The sequence below is a fragment of the Canis aureus genome, chromosome 12 (genome assembly GCF_053574225.1).
Source record: "Canis aureus isolate CA01 chromosome 12, VMU_Caureus_v.1.0, whole genome shotgun sequence".
NCBI lineage: Eukaryota > Metazoa > Chordata > Mammalia > Carnivora > Canidae > Canis > Canis aureus.
In genome coordinates this window covers 4,545,020-4,560,406 of record NC_135622.1, presented here as the reverse complement: position 1 = coordinate 4,560,406, position 15,387 = coordinate 4,545,020, and the positions used below count along the sequence as shown (strand labels likewise).

General features: G+C 40.0%; 1 protein-coding gene across 11 annotated transcripts in view; it reads left to right on the top strand.

Moving 5' to 3' along the window:
* The window catches only part of GABPB2 (GA binding protein transcription factor subunit beta 2), a 35,325-nt gene that overhangs the window by 2,706 nt on the left and 17,232 nt on the right, over positions 1-15,387 (top strand). For 6 of the 11 annotated variants that reach the window (XM_077842334.1, XM_077842327.1, XM_077842325.1 and 3 more), the window contains 4 exons: positions 3,308-3,447; positions 5,537-5,704; positions 6,236-6,430; positions 10,236-10,374. In XM_077842334.1, the coding sequence (XP_077698460.1) occupies positions 3,340-3,447; positions 5,537-5,704; positions 6,236-6,430; positions 10,236-10,374 (610 nt within the window). In that variant the 5' untranslated portion in view covers positions 3,308-3,339. Of the gene's footprint in view, positions 1-103; positions 187-3,286; positions 3,448-5,536; positions 5,705-6,235; positions 6,431-10,235; positions 10,375-15,387 lie in introns of all 11 variants that reach the window. The other 5 variants (XM_077842332.1, XM_077842333.1, XM_077842328.1 and 2 more) reach the window with 3 other exon arrangements.

Sequence of the window (15,387 nt, the reverse complement as noted above, 5' to 3'; positions counted from 1 at the left end):
AGTCTTGAGGTAGGATATGGGAGAATGGCACATAGTCCGCGCCCCCCCCCCCGCCCCCCTTTGCTGTTATTTTAAAGATACATTTTACTTTTATTTTGGATAGATGCTTCAGATTAACTAGAAAAAGTGAAGGATAAGGGAGAAAAGGACCTTGAACACACTTCTAGGAGACCTTTTTTATATCAGGTGATGAATATAACACCTTACTTACATTCTAATCCCAAAGTTTATCTTTGTATAGTAAGAAATAAGGCTTTTCATGGCCTGTTTAAAGAATGGGATGACAAGTATGGGTCAGTTGCCATTTAGTGGTACTGATACATGGGCTCACAAATATGATTAAAGAAAAGTGGGGGTACCTGGGTAGCTCAGTGGATTGAGCATTGGACTCCATTTTGGTTTGGGTCATGATCTTGGGGTTGTGGGATGGAGCCCTGTGTCAGGCTCTGCACTCAGCACTGGGTCTCCTCTCCCTCCCCCTTTCCCTCTGCCCTGCCCGCCCCCACAAAAGCTCTCCATTCCTCTCCTTCTCAAATAAAGAAAATCTTAGGGGCTGCCCAGGTGGTGCAGCGGTTTAGCACCGCCTGCAGCCCAGGGAGTGATCCTGGAGACCATGGATCGAGTCCCAGGTCAGGCAATATAATTAAATCACAAGGTGGCTAAATGATTTGCCTAAGCCAATGATTCTAAAATTTTCTTGTTTCAGAACTTTATATATATATATATATATATATATATATATATATATATATATATATATATATTATGATAGTCACACACACACACACACACACAGAGAGAGAGAGAGAGGGGCAGAGACACAGGCAGAGGGAGAAGCAGGCTCCATGCACGGGGAGCCCGACGTGGGATTCGATCCCAGGTCTCCAGGATCGCGCCCTGGGCCAAAGGCAGGCACTAAACCGCTGCGCCACCCAGGGATCCCCAGAACTTGTATATATTCTTAAAAACTGCGTGCCTTGGTGGCTGAGTAGTTGAGTGTTTGCCTTCCACTCAGGTGGTAATCCCAGGGTGCAGGGATCCAGTCCTGTATTGGTCTCCCTGCAGAGAGCCTGTTTCTCCCTCAGCCTGTGTCTCTGTCTCTCTGTGTCTCTCATGAGTAAATAAGTAAAATATTTAAAAAAAAATTTCTTAAAAATTATTGAGGACTCCAGTGTGTTACATCTATTGGGATTAAATGTTTTAGAAGTTAGTTTTTAAATGTTCATTAATTAGAGCAGCCCGGGTGGCTCAGCGGTTTGGCGCCTGCCTTCGGCCCAGGGTGTGATCCTGGAGACCCAGGATTGAGTCCCATGTCAGGCTCCCTGCGTGGAGCCTGCTTCTCCCTCTGCCTGTGTCTCTGCCTCTTTCTCTGTCTGTGTCTCTCTCATGAATAAATAAAGAAAATCTTTTAAAAAAATTAAAAATAAATGTTCATTAATTAAAATACGATAGTAAATCCTGTACAAGTTAACATAAATAACACATTTTTATGAAAAAATATGTCTTCCAAGTTAATAATGAAAGGAATGGAATGGCATTGTTCTTTATTTTTGCAAATCTCTCTAACTTCTGGCTTAATAGAAAACAGTTGCATCCTCATAATTACTATTGCACATAATCTCTTGCTATAGGTACTTGGAGAAAGGAGGAGTATTTATTTATTTATTTTTTACATTTTTTAAAAACTTAAATTCAATTTGCCAGCATAGAGTATAACACCCAGTGCTCATCCCATCAATTGCCCTCCTCATTGCCCATCACCCAGTTACCCCATCCCCACCCATTTCCCCTTCTGCAACCCTTTGTTTGTTTCCCAGAGTTAGGAATCTCTTAATTTTTCCCACTGAGTTCCCCTCCTGTCCCTTATAATCCTTTTCACTATTTCTTATATTCCACGTATGAGTGAAACCATGTGATGATTGTACTTCTCCAAGTGATTATTTCACTCAGCATAATACCCTCCAGTTCTATCCAAGGAGGAATATTTTAATAGCTTTTTCAGGTAATCATGGGTGTTCTTTGATGCTCCACAAAAACTGGAGAAAGTGGCAGTTTTTTCTTTTTTCTTTTTTTTTTTTTATTTTTATTTTTATTTTTTTTTTAATTTTTTATTTATGATAGTCACAGAGAGAGAGAGAGAGAGAGAGAGAGAGAGGCAGAGACACAGGCAGAGGGAGAAGCAGGCTCCATGCACCGGGAGCCCGATGTGGGATTCGATCCTGGGTCTCCAGGATCGCGCCCTGGGCCAAAGGCAGGCGCTAAACCGCTGCGCCACCCAGGGATCCCTCTTTGTAAGATTTTATTTATTCGTGAGAGACACATACAGAGAGAGAGGCAGAGACACAGGCAGAGGGAGAAGCAGGCTCCATGCAGGGAGCCTGAGGTGGGACTCGATCCCAGGACTCCAGGATCACACCCTGGGCTGAAGGTGGCGCTGAGCCACCCAGGCTGCCCTTATTATACAATATTTAAAAATCACATTTATTAGTATCACCACTAATTTCATCAGAAAAGTTTGTGGGGGGATGCTTGGTAGCTCAATGGTTGAGCATCTGCCTTTGGCTCAGGTTGTGATCCCAGAATCCTGGGATTGAGTACCACATTGGGCTTCTCAAAGGGAGCCTGCTTCTGCCTCTCCCTGTGTCTCTGCCTCTCTCTGTGTATCTTATGAATAAATAAATATAATCTTAAAAAAAAAAGTCCCACATCAGGCTCTCTGCATGATGCCTGCTTCTCCCTCTGCCTGTGTCTCTGCCTCTCTCTCTGTCTCTATGAATAAATAAATAAAATCTTAAAAAAAAAAAAGTCTGTAGGAAACTATCAACTCATAGTGGTGGATTTAAGTTTCTCAAAATTCTAATTTTGCATAAAAGCTCAAATCATAATAATTAGTAAATACTGTCAGTTGTTTTCCTTGAAGTGCAGGCTCTCTTTGTTCATTTTTGAAAAAATGTCTGCTATATACATGAGTCTGAATATCCTTGGTATGTCTATTCATCATTTTTTGTTGTGACATAATATTTCTACGCATTGTTGTTTCAAAGGGATGAAATGCTGTTTTACTGATTTCTTAAGCTAGAGAGGTGGCAATATGTTGAACAGATTTCCAAAGTATTTTTCTGAATATTGAATATTAGGGAACTATTATTTAGGGCCTGAAACATTCCGAAATATTTGATTGTGTTAGATGAGATAGAAAGGAAGCACCCTACTGGATAATCAGCTTGAGAAGTATCTTACATATATTTAAATACTAGAATAGAGGTCTTCTAAAAACATTTTACAGGCAACTTTCCTTGTGTGATAGCTTCCTGAAAACTTCTGTTCCTATGCATAAAGATGTCTTTGGTGGACTTGGGGAAGAGGTTGCTAGAAGCAGCAAGAAAAGGGCAAGATGATGAAGTGAGAACATTGATGGCAAATGGTGCCCCATTCACAACAGATTGGGTAAGCTCTTTTAATTATTCCCAATGTGTGCTGTTACCAATTTTTTCCTTTTGTTTCCCCCCAAAGATTTTATATTTAAATAATCTCTACACCCAGTGTGGGGCTTGAACTCACAACCCTGAGATCAGGAATTGCACATTCTACTGACTAAATAATGAGGCATGCCCCCAACCTTTTTCTTAAAGGCTCGATAGACTCTTGATTTTGCTTTATTCCCTTTCTGCCTCATTACCCATACAAGAGTTTTATTTTCTTTGTTTCATCTGAATATGTAGTAGTCTTCTAGTTTTTTCCAAATTGCAAGAGTCTCCTATGGATATATAGGTAGTAATTGTAAGGTATTATATACTTGTGATTTTCTATAATGCTTTTCAGAGTGTTTTCTGAAGGTATAATTCTCCCTGGAGTGTACTTTTAGGTTATAGGTTTCTGTAATTGGCTAGAAATTAATCAAAATCAGTATAATAAGAGTGCATTTCTAAACTAATAAACTACTTGTTTCCTTTTCTCTGAAGTGTCCTGGTTAATCAGATATAGTCTAGGCATTGTGTTTCCTTTTTTACCACTGTTAAAAAGCATTAAGAGGAGAGTCACCTGGGTGGCTCAGTGGTTGAGCATCTGCCTTCAGCTCAGGTCATGATCCTGGGGTCCCAGGATCCAGTCCTGTATCAGGCTTCTTACAAGGAGCCTGCTTCTCCCTCCGCCTGTGTCTGCCTTTCTCTGTGTGTCTCTCATGAATAAATAAAATCTTAAAAAAAAAAAAAAACCTTAAGAGGAAGGTGTAAATTCACAAGCCTAGGCAGCCAGCTTGAAGAGATAGATTTTATAAGCGTTGCCTAACTTAATTATTTTTATTTTATTTATTTTTATTTATTTTTTTTAATTATTTTTATTTTTTAAAGTAATCTCTGCACCACAGACTGGGTAAACTCTTTTGTTTACTCCCAACATGTGCTGTTGGCAACCTCTTCCTTTTTTTTTTCCCCAAAGATTTTATTTTTAAGTAATCTGTATACCAATATGAGGCTCAAACTCACAATCCTGAGATCAGGAGTCACATGCTTTACTGACTGAGCCAGCCAGGCACTCCACCATTGCCTAATTTTAACAATTCAATGAGCCAATGTCTTCTATCCCGGGGTGATTAATTCATAACTCAAGAGGCCAGCAGGTTCTTAGCACTTCATGAAAAGGAAGAAAAGGAAACCTATGAGATTAGCATTTCTATTAATAGATTTGAAAAGAGCAATGTGAATTAAATCTAGTCAGACAGAGAGGCTGAACATATATGAAACGCAAAGAATAAACAACAGAAGCTTAAAATAAAGAACCTAACACAAAGAAAGGAATAGATCTCTGGCCAAAGTGGCTAAAGATAGCTAACTCTTAACAGAATTTACTTTGAGATGATACAGACTTATTGTTGTTGTCATGTATTGCTAAAATTTTATTGCCTCTTCATCTCATCAGTCTTTTTGCTTTGCTTTACTATGGCAGCAGACTTCTATTCCAGCCAATTAAATTTGCACACCAAATCTCGGTAATTTTCTAATCTCGGCCTTTTCCTAAGAATTTTTTTTTTTTTAAGATTTTATTTATTTATTCAGAGAGACACAGAGAATGAGAGGCAGAGACACAGGCAGAGGGAGAAGCAGGCTCCATGCAGAGAGCCCAACGTAGGACTCGATCCAGGGTCTCCAGGATCACGCCCTGGGCTGCAGGCGGCGCTAAACGGCTGCGCCACCCGGGCTGCCCCTAAGAATTATTTTGAACCTGCTTATCCTCTTCCTTTACCCCAATACAGAATGTTCTTGTTTATTCATTTTTTTTTTTTTACCTTTTTCTAAGCTTAGCTTAACATCATATCCTTTAGAGAATCTTGCCTGATAAATCCATCTGACTTAAATCCATTATAAGCACTAATTTAATTGGTGGTATATTTATTTGCCTGTTAGTATGTTAATTTCTTAATTAATATTGTTTACTCCTATTGCACAATCAATTCTCACTCTTGTTCATTTGTGTCCCTCCAGTAGTGATTTAGGACTCTGCACACAGTTGATATTCAATGAGTATTATTTTCCCACAGCTTGGAACATCACCCCTCCACCTTGCAGCTCAGTATGGTCATTATTCCACAGCAGAAGTGCTCCTTCGAGCAGGCGTTAGCAGGGATGCCCGGACCAAAGTGGACAGGACCCCTTTGCACATGGCTGCAGCTGATGGACACGCGCACATCGTGGAACTGCTTGTTAGGGTAATAGTGGCAGATCTATATTGTAAAAGAGACACCCACCTCACTGTTTTCTTACGTAAACAGGTCGCAGGAAACTAGACTGTGAAAGATTAAGTTTAGGATAGTTCACAGTATAGACTTGTGTGTCTTTCAAGAGCATGGCAATGAGGATTTTGTTTCTAATCTTTTACAGGCTAAGCAGACTTTATTGATTTTTCTTCATTCCCTTCCTGCAGGTGTTCTCTGTACTTATGTCTATTTTTGTAGGAACTCAGCTCCCTTAATAAATGCAACAAAAATCTGTTCTTTTCCCCTTTCTTTCCGATCTGTTATAATTTTCTAGTTGTCCTCAGAAGACCTACTAATTGAAGAGATTATGTCTATCATCATTCAGGAGAATTTGAAGAATGTTTTTCCCTTTGATATTTCTATGTGATATAAATTTGAATATGTGTAATATTTATGGAAATTCTCTTTATTTGGGTGATGGGATCTTGCACCTCTGCTACCATAACCAGTGCCTATTTGAAAAAAATTATTGTTCTGTGACAGAATGGTGCAGATGTCAATGCCAAGGACATGCTGAAGATGACAGCTTTACATTGGGCTACAGAGCACCACCATCGAGATGTTGTAGAGCTACTTATCAAATATGGAGCTGATGTCCATGCTTTCAGCAAGTTTGATAAATCTGCTTTTGACATAGCCCTGGAGAAAAAGAATGCTGAGATTCTGGTCATCCTTCAGGTCTGGTTCTTTTTATACCCCCAGAGTATATTTTAATTGAAGTAAAGAATTTTTTTTATAGGAGCTGAATCAAAATGGAATTTTCTCTATCATACCAAGATAGTACGTGATATGTCTTAATATTGTGACTCAGTGTCATCGGTATCTTTAAAAAAAAAAAAAAAAAAAAAGCATTGTATCAAGCCTGAATTATTCATGGTGATTGGAGAATAGCGTTGTGGCCAGTACAAAAATAAAATTTATTTGGCTTTAGAATGTTTTTTTACTCTATGAAAATTTCCTTCCTTCCTTCCTTCCTCCCTCCCTCCCTCCCTCCCTTTCTTTCTTTCTTTCTTTCTTTCTTTCTTTCTTTCTTTCTTTCTTTCTGATTTTATTTACTTATTTATTTGACAGAGAGCATGTTGGGGAAAGGCAGAGGGGGAAGGAGAGGGACAAGTAGGGCTTGATCCCATGACCCCAAGATCATGACCTGAGCTGAGATCTAAGAGTTTGATCCTCAACTGACTGAGCTACTCAGGTGCCTTGAAAATTTCCCTTTCTTAAAAAAAAAAAAAAAAAAAAAAAAAATTTCCCTTTCTAATTGAGCTTGACTTGGGACAATATGAAAAAGTCTCTTTGGGGTACCTGACTGGCTCACTTGGTAGAGTGTACAGTTCTTGATCCTGGGGTTGTGGGTCCAAGCCCCATGTTGGGTGTAGGGATTGCTTAAATTAATAAATTTTTTAAGAAGTCTCTTTATGTTTTCTGAATATACATCAATTCATATGAGTCAGTACATAAGTCTAGTGTAAATCTAATGCATATTGAGTCATAAGGAAGCCATCTTAAAAAGTAGCTGTGATGATTTTACCCATTAATTTCTTAATTAATTCTCTGCCTCTCTCTCTCAGTCTGTGTCTCACATGAATAAATAAATATTTTTTAAAAGATTTTGTTTAGTAATTTGAAGGAGAGAGAGAGAGACTGTGTGCATGAGTTGGGGAGGGGCAGAGGCAGAGGGAGAAGCAGACTCCCCACTGAGCAGGGAGCCCTGCACCTGGAGCTTGATCCCAGGACCCTGAGATTATGACCCGAGCCTAAGGCAGACACTTAATTAGTGAGCCACCCAGGCACCCCTAAATTTTTATTTATTTGAGAGAGAGAGAGAGCAAGAGAGAGCACAAGCAGGGAGAAATGGCAGAGGGAGAGGGAGAAGGAGGCTTCCGCTCAGCAAGGATCAGTTCCAGGACTCTGGGATCATGACCTGAGCCGAAGGCAGAGGCTTAACTGATGGAGCCACCTAGGTGCCCCTGAACTGAGTTCTTTTTTTTTTTTGAACTGAGTTCTGAAGGAGAAGTAAGAAAATGATATTCTAGGCTAGAAAAAGAGCAAATCACTGACATAGAAGTGTGAAAGGAGTGTAATGTTCAGGAAAGAGTAAGTTCTGTGACTAGAGATTGAGCAAAGGAAGTAGAGTTTGGGAGTGGCAGGAGCTAAGGTTTAAGGGTTAGGCTGGGTTTTGAATGTAGGAGTATTGCATGGCATGCAATGGAGTTGGGACTGTTTGGTGGGCAATGAGGATCCGGTAGAAGCTTTTTTTTTTCTTTTAAGATTTTATTTATTCATGAGAATATTTTATTTATTATTCATGTATCAGGTAATATTCTGATACACAGAGAAAGAGGCAGAGACATAGGCAGAGGGAGAAGCAGGCTCCATGCAGGGGAGCCTGACGCGGGACTCGATCCTGGTACGCGGGGATCATGCCCTGAGCTGAAGGCAAATGCTCAACCACTGAGCTACGCAGGTGTCCCAGTAGAAGCTTTTATTTTTTATTATTATTATTTTTTTAAACAGAGGTACTTTTTTTTTAATTTTTTAATTTATTTATGATAGTCACACAGAGAGAGAGAGAGAGAGAAGCAGAGACATAGGCAGAGGGAGAAGCAGGCTCCATGCACTGGGAGCCCGACGTGGGACTTGATTCCGGGTCTCCAGGATTGCGCCCTGGGCCAAAGGCAGGCACCAAACCACTGCGCCACCCAGGGATCCCCAGTAGAAGCTTTTATTTATTTATTTTTTAAAGATTTTATTTATTTATTCACGAGAGACACAGACAGAGAGAGAGAGAGGTAGAGACACAGGCAGAGGGAGAAGCAGGCTCCATGCAGGGAGCCTGATGTGGGACTTGATCCCAGGACTCGAGGATCACACCCTGTGCCAAAGGCAGGCACTAAACCGCTGAGCCACCAGGGATTCCCCCCAGTAGAAGCTTTCAAATAGAAGATTGAGATGATTCGTTTTTTGTTTTGTTTTGTTTTGTTTTGTTTTTAAGTAGGCTTCTGGCCCAACATGGGGCTTGAACTCATGATCTTGAGATTAAGAGTCGTATGCTGTACTGACTGAGCTAGCCAGATGCCCCAATTTTTTATTTCTTTATTTTTTTAGATTTTATTTATTTATTCATGAGAGACAAAGAGAGACAGAGACACAGGCAGAGAAAGAAGTAGACTCCCAGTGAGGAGCCCAATGAGGGGCTTGATCCTAGGACCCTGGAATCACAACCTGAGCCAAAGGCAGACACTCAACTGCTGAGCCCTACCCCCTGCCCCCTTTTTAAAGATGATTGTTTGGACTGTGGTACAGACTGGGAAGAAAAGACACTTAATGCCAAATAGCCATATGGTGACTTTCATTAGGCCAGGCAAGACCCAGTGAGGGCTTGAATTAAGGAAATAATAGTGGAAGATAGAAGGAAAGGCAGATTCAGGAAGAATTTAACAGTAACCAGAGAATGGGTATTCTCTTTCAACTGAAGCTCTTAGTCAAAGAGATAATTATATATAAAAAATAGGTAGCTATTTCTGCTGCATTTTCAGGGGTTTGTTTGTTTATTTCTTTTTTCTTGACAGATGGTTCTGTATAGACTGGTCCTCTTCAATTTTCAATTCTTATTTAGAGCACTTAGTAATTGGAATTCTTAAGTAGATATCATGTTTGTAGAAAACTGCTTCTGAACGCTATAAAATAAAAGATAAGCATCTTTGTACCTAAATTGTACAGTTATCCCCGGAAGCAGAAATGTAACATATGGAACTAGACTTTAAAATCTGGCAGTCGGGCAGCCCCGGTGGCGCAGCGGTTTGGCGCCGCCTGCAGCCTGGGGTGTGATCCTGGAGACCCGGGATGGAGTCCCACGTCGGGTTCCCTGCATGGAGCCTGCTTCTCCCATTGCCGGTGTCTCTGCCTCTCTCTCTTTGTGTCTATGAATAAATAAATAAAATCTTTTTAAAAATAAATAAATAAATAAATAAAATAAAATCTGGCACTCATTTATTTGCATGTTATATATTCTCTTAGGAATTTCTTCAGTAGCAAAATGGAACAAGTAATTGGAAAAACTCTGGAGAATATTTTTCTCTGTAGATTTGCTGCAGGGATCTCCTACTAGCACATTGACTTCTACATAATTGATCATAGAATATTAGTGCTAAAAATTACTTTTTAGACCACTCTCTTCATTTTCCAAATAAGAACAAGTTCCAGACAAGTTAAGTGAATTGCCTAGAAGTTTTGCAAACAATAATGCTTTTTTTCTGTAAATTAGAAATAACCCTGGGAAAGCATCTTAACATCTTTGTTGCCCTGATCTAGAAAAACAAACAAAACAAGAAAAACAGTAACCTTAATGAGAACTCTGAGTTCCCTGGGACACCATGTGCCACAACTAGTTCTGCTCGACAGAGCATTGGGGTGAGGGTGGCTGTTCAGTAACTGTTTAAGGCTAACAAGTTCTGATTTTGAAATATTCTACCCTGTTTTGCAGGAAGCGATGCGGAATCAGGTGAATGCTAATCCCGAGAGAGCCAACCCTGTGACTGTGACTGCCCCATTCATCTTCACATCTGGAGAAGTTGTCAACCTTGCTAGCCTTGTTTCTTCAGCCAACACCAAAACAACCTCAGGTAGTATTCTGATAACGTGGCATTTATTTTAGGCTTAAAATGAACAGGACCCCAGTTTTTCCTGTGAGATGAATGGATCTGTCTGATACCCACTCATTCATTAAAATATTCTCCACAGAAAATTTATAATAGATTTTAAAGCTAATGCATTTATTCTTACTGAGGGAAAGGGGGAATCATACATAGGGATTATACATGAGTGTTTACAATGTTAAAAGTAAAATATTTTACAGATTAATCTGTGGAAGGGTTTTATGTGACCACAAAATAAAAACATAAGGGTGCTTCAATATAGTACCACTTAGGAAAATAGTTAAATATTCATAGTTTAAAACAGTGACAGATAAACCAGAATAAATGTAAATGGGTTTTGGAGTGCTGATATAAAAGAGGTACATGTGATTATTTGAATAGAGTATAAGAACTTTGATTTGTTCATGGGAATATGAGTAACAAAATAGAGAAAAAAGCACATTTTGAGATCTGTATATTTTTAACAAAAACATCTATCTAAAAAGGAGCAAATTGAGCTATTTTATGTTTATTTTTTTAAAGATTTTATTTATTTATTCATGAAAGACAGAGAGAGAGAGAGAGAGAGGCAGAGACACAAGCAGAGGGAGAAGCAGGCTCCATGCAGGGAGCCCGACGTGGGACTAGATCCCGGGTCTCCAGGATCAGGTCCTGGACTGCAGGTGGCGTTAAACCGCTGGGCCACCCGGGCTGCCCCCCCCCCCTTTTTTTTAAATTGAGTTTTTTTTTTTTTTTTTTAATTGAGCTATTTTCAACATTTCTTTACAAATATTTGTTTTACGTTGAGGGAATTTGTGTCCTCAAATAAATTTTCCAACTGACTCGGTTTCTTTTTGTTTCTGACTTTCAGTTAAAAATAAGACACTGTATTCCTAGTTAAGTTTGTATAACATCAAAGAAAGATCTTGAATGAGCTGTTATTATTGAAGGGCAGTGTGGTAAAATAGAAAGAGCATATACAGGGCAGCCCGGGTGGCTCAGTGGTTTAGTGCCGCCTTGGGCCCAGGGCCTGATTCTGGAGACCCGGGATCGAGTCCCACGTTGGGCTCCTTGCATGGAGACTGCTTCTCCCTCTGCCTGTGTCTCTGCCTCTCTCTCTCTCTCTCTCTCCTCTCTGTGTATTCTCATGAATAAATAAAATCTTAAAAAAAAAGAGAAAGAGCATATACACAATATACATATTACATTCATAACTGCATTCAAATACTGATTTATTAATTGACTACATACTTGACCTTGGGAAAACTTTTACTTCTCTAAGCCTTCTTATCTACAAAACTGGGCTATAATAATACATACTTTATGAGGTTTTGAGACTTTGCATTTCCATTTTATAGCAGGACTTCCATAATAATAATAAAAAAATTTTAAAAAAGGACTTCCATAATAGCTAGTATTAAATGAAAATATAACTTCTCAGGGATCCCTGGGTGGCGCAGTGGTTTAGCGCCTGCCTTTGGCCCAGGGCGCGATCCTGGAGACCCGGGATCGAGTCCCACGTCAGGCTCCCGGTGCATGGAACCTGCTTCTCCCTCTGCCTGTGTCTCTGCCTCTCTCTCTCTCTCTGTGACTATCATAAATAAATAAAAATTAAAAAAAAAAAAAAAGAAAATATAACTTCTCAAAGAAAGTTTATTTTGTTATGCCCTCAAGGGGGCAGTAGTGATCTTCATTTTATAGGCCATCAACTTTTTTTTTTTTTTTTTAAAGCTTTTTTTAAATCTACTTATTCATGAGAGGCACAGAAAGACAGGCAGAGACACACAGGCAGAGGAAGGAGAAGCAGGCTCCATGCAAGGAGCCCAATCTCGGGAATCCAGTTCATTCCCTGAGCCAAAGGCAGACGCTCAACCACTGAGCCACACAGGTGTCCCGGTCATCAACTATCATTTAAAATCACTGTTCTTTGCTTTCAGCTTGATTCAAAGTTTAGCTTAAATGTACATATATGTGTAATCAGAACATCCACAGCCTTTTGGATTTGTTGTGGTTCAGGCCACAATAATTAAAACAAGTGCCTTTATAATCCAAAAATCCTTAGAAGCCAGTAAAGTTATATGTTCACAAGCATATAAAAGAGCTAGTGTTGGTAATCTAATTATTGAAATTCTTCAAACCCTGATCTGAAATGATAAGCAAAGTTGAAGATATTTAGGATACAGCTTCTTCTTCTTTTTTTTTTTTAAGATTTTATTTATTTATTCATGATAGATAGAGAGAGGCAGAGACACAGGCAGAACTCGGAACTCGATCCCAGGACTCCAGGATCGCACCCTGGGCCAAAGGCAGGCGCCAAACCACTGAGCCACCCAGGGATCCCCAGGATACAGCTTCTTAGTCTTGGTTCCCATGGGTTTATGTGATGTGTCGTGTCGCTTTTAGTAAACTTGTTGTTTCTCTCTTCTGTATATTGACAAATAAATTAAGATTGCTAAACTATCACATAATAGAGCTGATTTCTCCAGTGTTGTCTTTCACATGAAGCCATTCTACCTACCTCTTACCCCTTCATGGAGAGATCATCAGTGCAAATAAAAGAAAGGAGAAAAGTTCTAAGACAAATTCAGGTTGTATTTTTCTTTTTTTTTTTAGGTTGTATTTTTCAACTAGGTTAAAGGATTTTCTTTTCCTGAATATGGGTGGATGGCTTCTTGTTTCCCATCATCCAGTAATCTTTTTTTCTTAGAGTGTGTGTGTGTGTGTGTGTGTGTGCACGTCCGTGCAAGTACATTCGCCAGGGCGGGAAGAGAGGGGGCAGAGGGAGAGGGAGTGAGAGAATCCCAAGCAGGCTCCATGCCAAGTGCAGAGCCAAATGTAGGACTTGATCTCATCACTCTGAGATCATGACCTGAGCCAAAAAAAAATTTTTTTAAGATTTTATTTATTCATGAGAGACACACAGAGGCAGAGACATAGGCAGAGAGAGAAGCAGGCTCCCCACAGGGAGCCCACTATGGGATTTGATCCCAGGACCCCAGGATCACAACCTGAGCCAAAGGCAGATGCTCAACCACTGAGCCATGCAGGCTCCCCAACCTGAGCCAAAATTAATTGTCAGATGTATTACCGACTGAGCAACCCAGGCGCCCCTTCTCCCTCTTTCCCATAATCCAATAATGTTTTTAAGAATTAACTGAAAGTATCCTAGGGTTTTCATTTTCATGGATTTTTAAGAAAAGATTTTATCTATTTATTTGACAAAAAGAAAGCACAAGCAGGGGGAGTGGCAGGCAGAGGGAGAGGGAGAAGCAGGCTCTTCTCTGAGCAAGGAGCCTGATGAGGGGCTCAGTCCCAGGACTCTGGGATCCTGACCTGAGCTAAAGGCAGATGCTTAACCAACTGAGCCATCCAGATGCCACTTGAGAGATATTTTTGATAACAAAATTCATGTTATAAAATTTGCTTTCAGTTTTCCATTTGTGACTAAAGATATCACTGATCATCAGTGCTACCATCAAACTGTAGTGGTTCAGAAAGGCAGACTAAATTAAACATTAATCAGTGCATAAAAGAGTTATGGAGATGAATTTCCTATTTCTGTAGGATCATAGGATGCACTCCAAAGTCTACAAAGTAACATAAATAGCTTTGTGTTATTTCATAAAGAGTACAGGCTTTGGAATCTAATGAATTACATTATAATCTGGGCTCTGACATTTACTACCTGTGTGACCTGGACAAGTTACTTACTTTTTCTGAATCTAGTTTTTACCAACTCACTGAGATTGCCTAGCCTACTATAGCACACTCCCCTAAATCCTGGTATGAAGACTCTATCTAATCCACATTTTAAGTAGGTAGCAAGAGTCATCATTGATAATGCCATTTCAAAACAACAGCATCCATGCACATTTTACTTTATTTGGTGCTGGGTCTTATATTGAGGAAAAGGAAGCAATACTGTTTAACAATAAAGTACCTAATTTTTTCCTAGAATTCTCCAGGATTAGTCTAAAAGAGGTAATTTATATCAGCTCTTTCCAGTTTCAACTGTGTATGTCAGAATATTAAACCCAATTTTTCATAAATGTTTTTTCTTCATTTTGCTTTTTTTTCTAAGATTTTATTTATTTATTCATGAGAGACACCGAGAGAGAGAGAGAGAGAGAGAGAGAGAGGCAGAGACACAGGCAGAGAGAGAAGCAGGCTCCATGCAGGGAGCCTGATGTGGGACTTGATCCCGGGACTCCAGGATCACACCCTGGGCAAAAGGCAGGCGCTAAACCACTGAGGCACCCAGGGATCCCCTTCATTTTGCTGTTAAAGGGAAGTTGGATGACACATTATGTCTGAAGCAAAGGGAGAACACCCTTAGCTGGGTATCATGTCCAAAAAAGTATACAATGCTTTGTCAAGAAGCAGTTTTTTTTTTTTTAATTTATTTATTTATGATAGTCACACACAGAGAGAGAGAGAGAGAGGCAGAGACATAGGCAGAGGGAGAAGCAGGCTCCAAGCACCGGGAGCCCGACGTGGGATTCGATCCCGGGTCTCCAGGATCGCGCCCTGGGCCAAAGGCAGGCGCTAAACCGCTGCGCCACCCAGGGATCCCAAGAAGCAGTTTTACTCAGCTATTCTGCTTTAGCTGAGTAATCTAACTGATGTTTGGCTTACTTGAACTTTAATTAAACAGCCTGTGTGTGTGTGTGTGTGTGTGTGTATGTGTGTTAACTGTGGTAAAATAATAACAACCTTGTTTGGGGTGCCTGAGTGGCTCAGTGGTTGAGTGTCTGCCTTCGGCTCAGGATCTGGGATCGAGTCCCACATTGGGCTCCTGTAGGGAGCCTGCTTCTCCCTCTGCCTATGTCTCTGCCTGTCTGTATGTCTCTCATGAATTAAAAAATAAAAATCTTTTTTTTTTTTTAAAAAAAAAGAATAAAACAGGGTTATCATTACTATCTCCACCCTAATCCCCTACTGCCACTGTCATCATCCAGAAGCTTTGATGAAAATAATTTGTAGCTGGGGTACCTGGCTGGT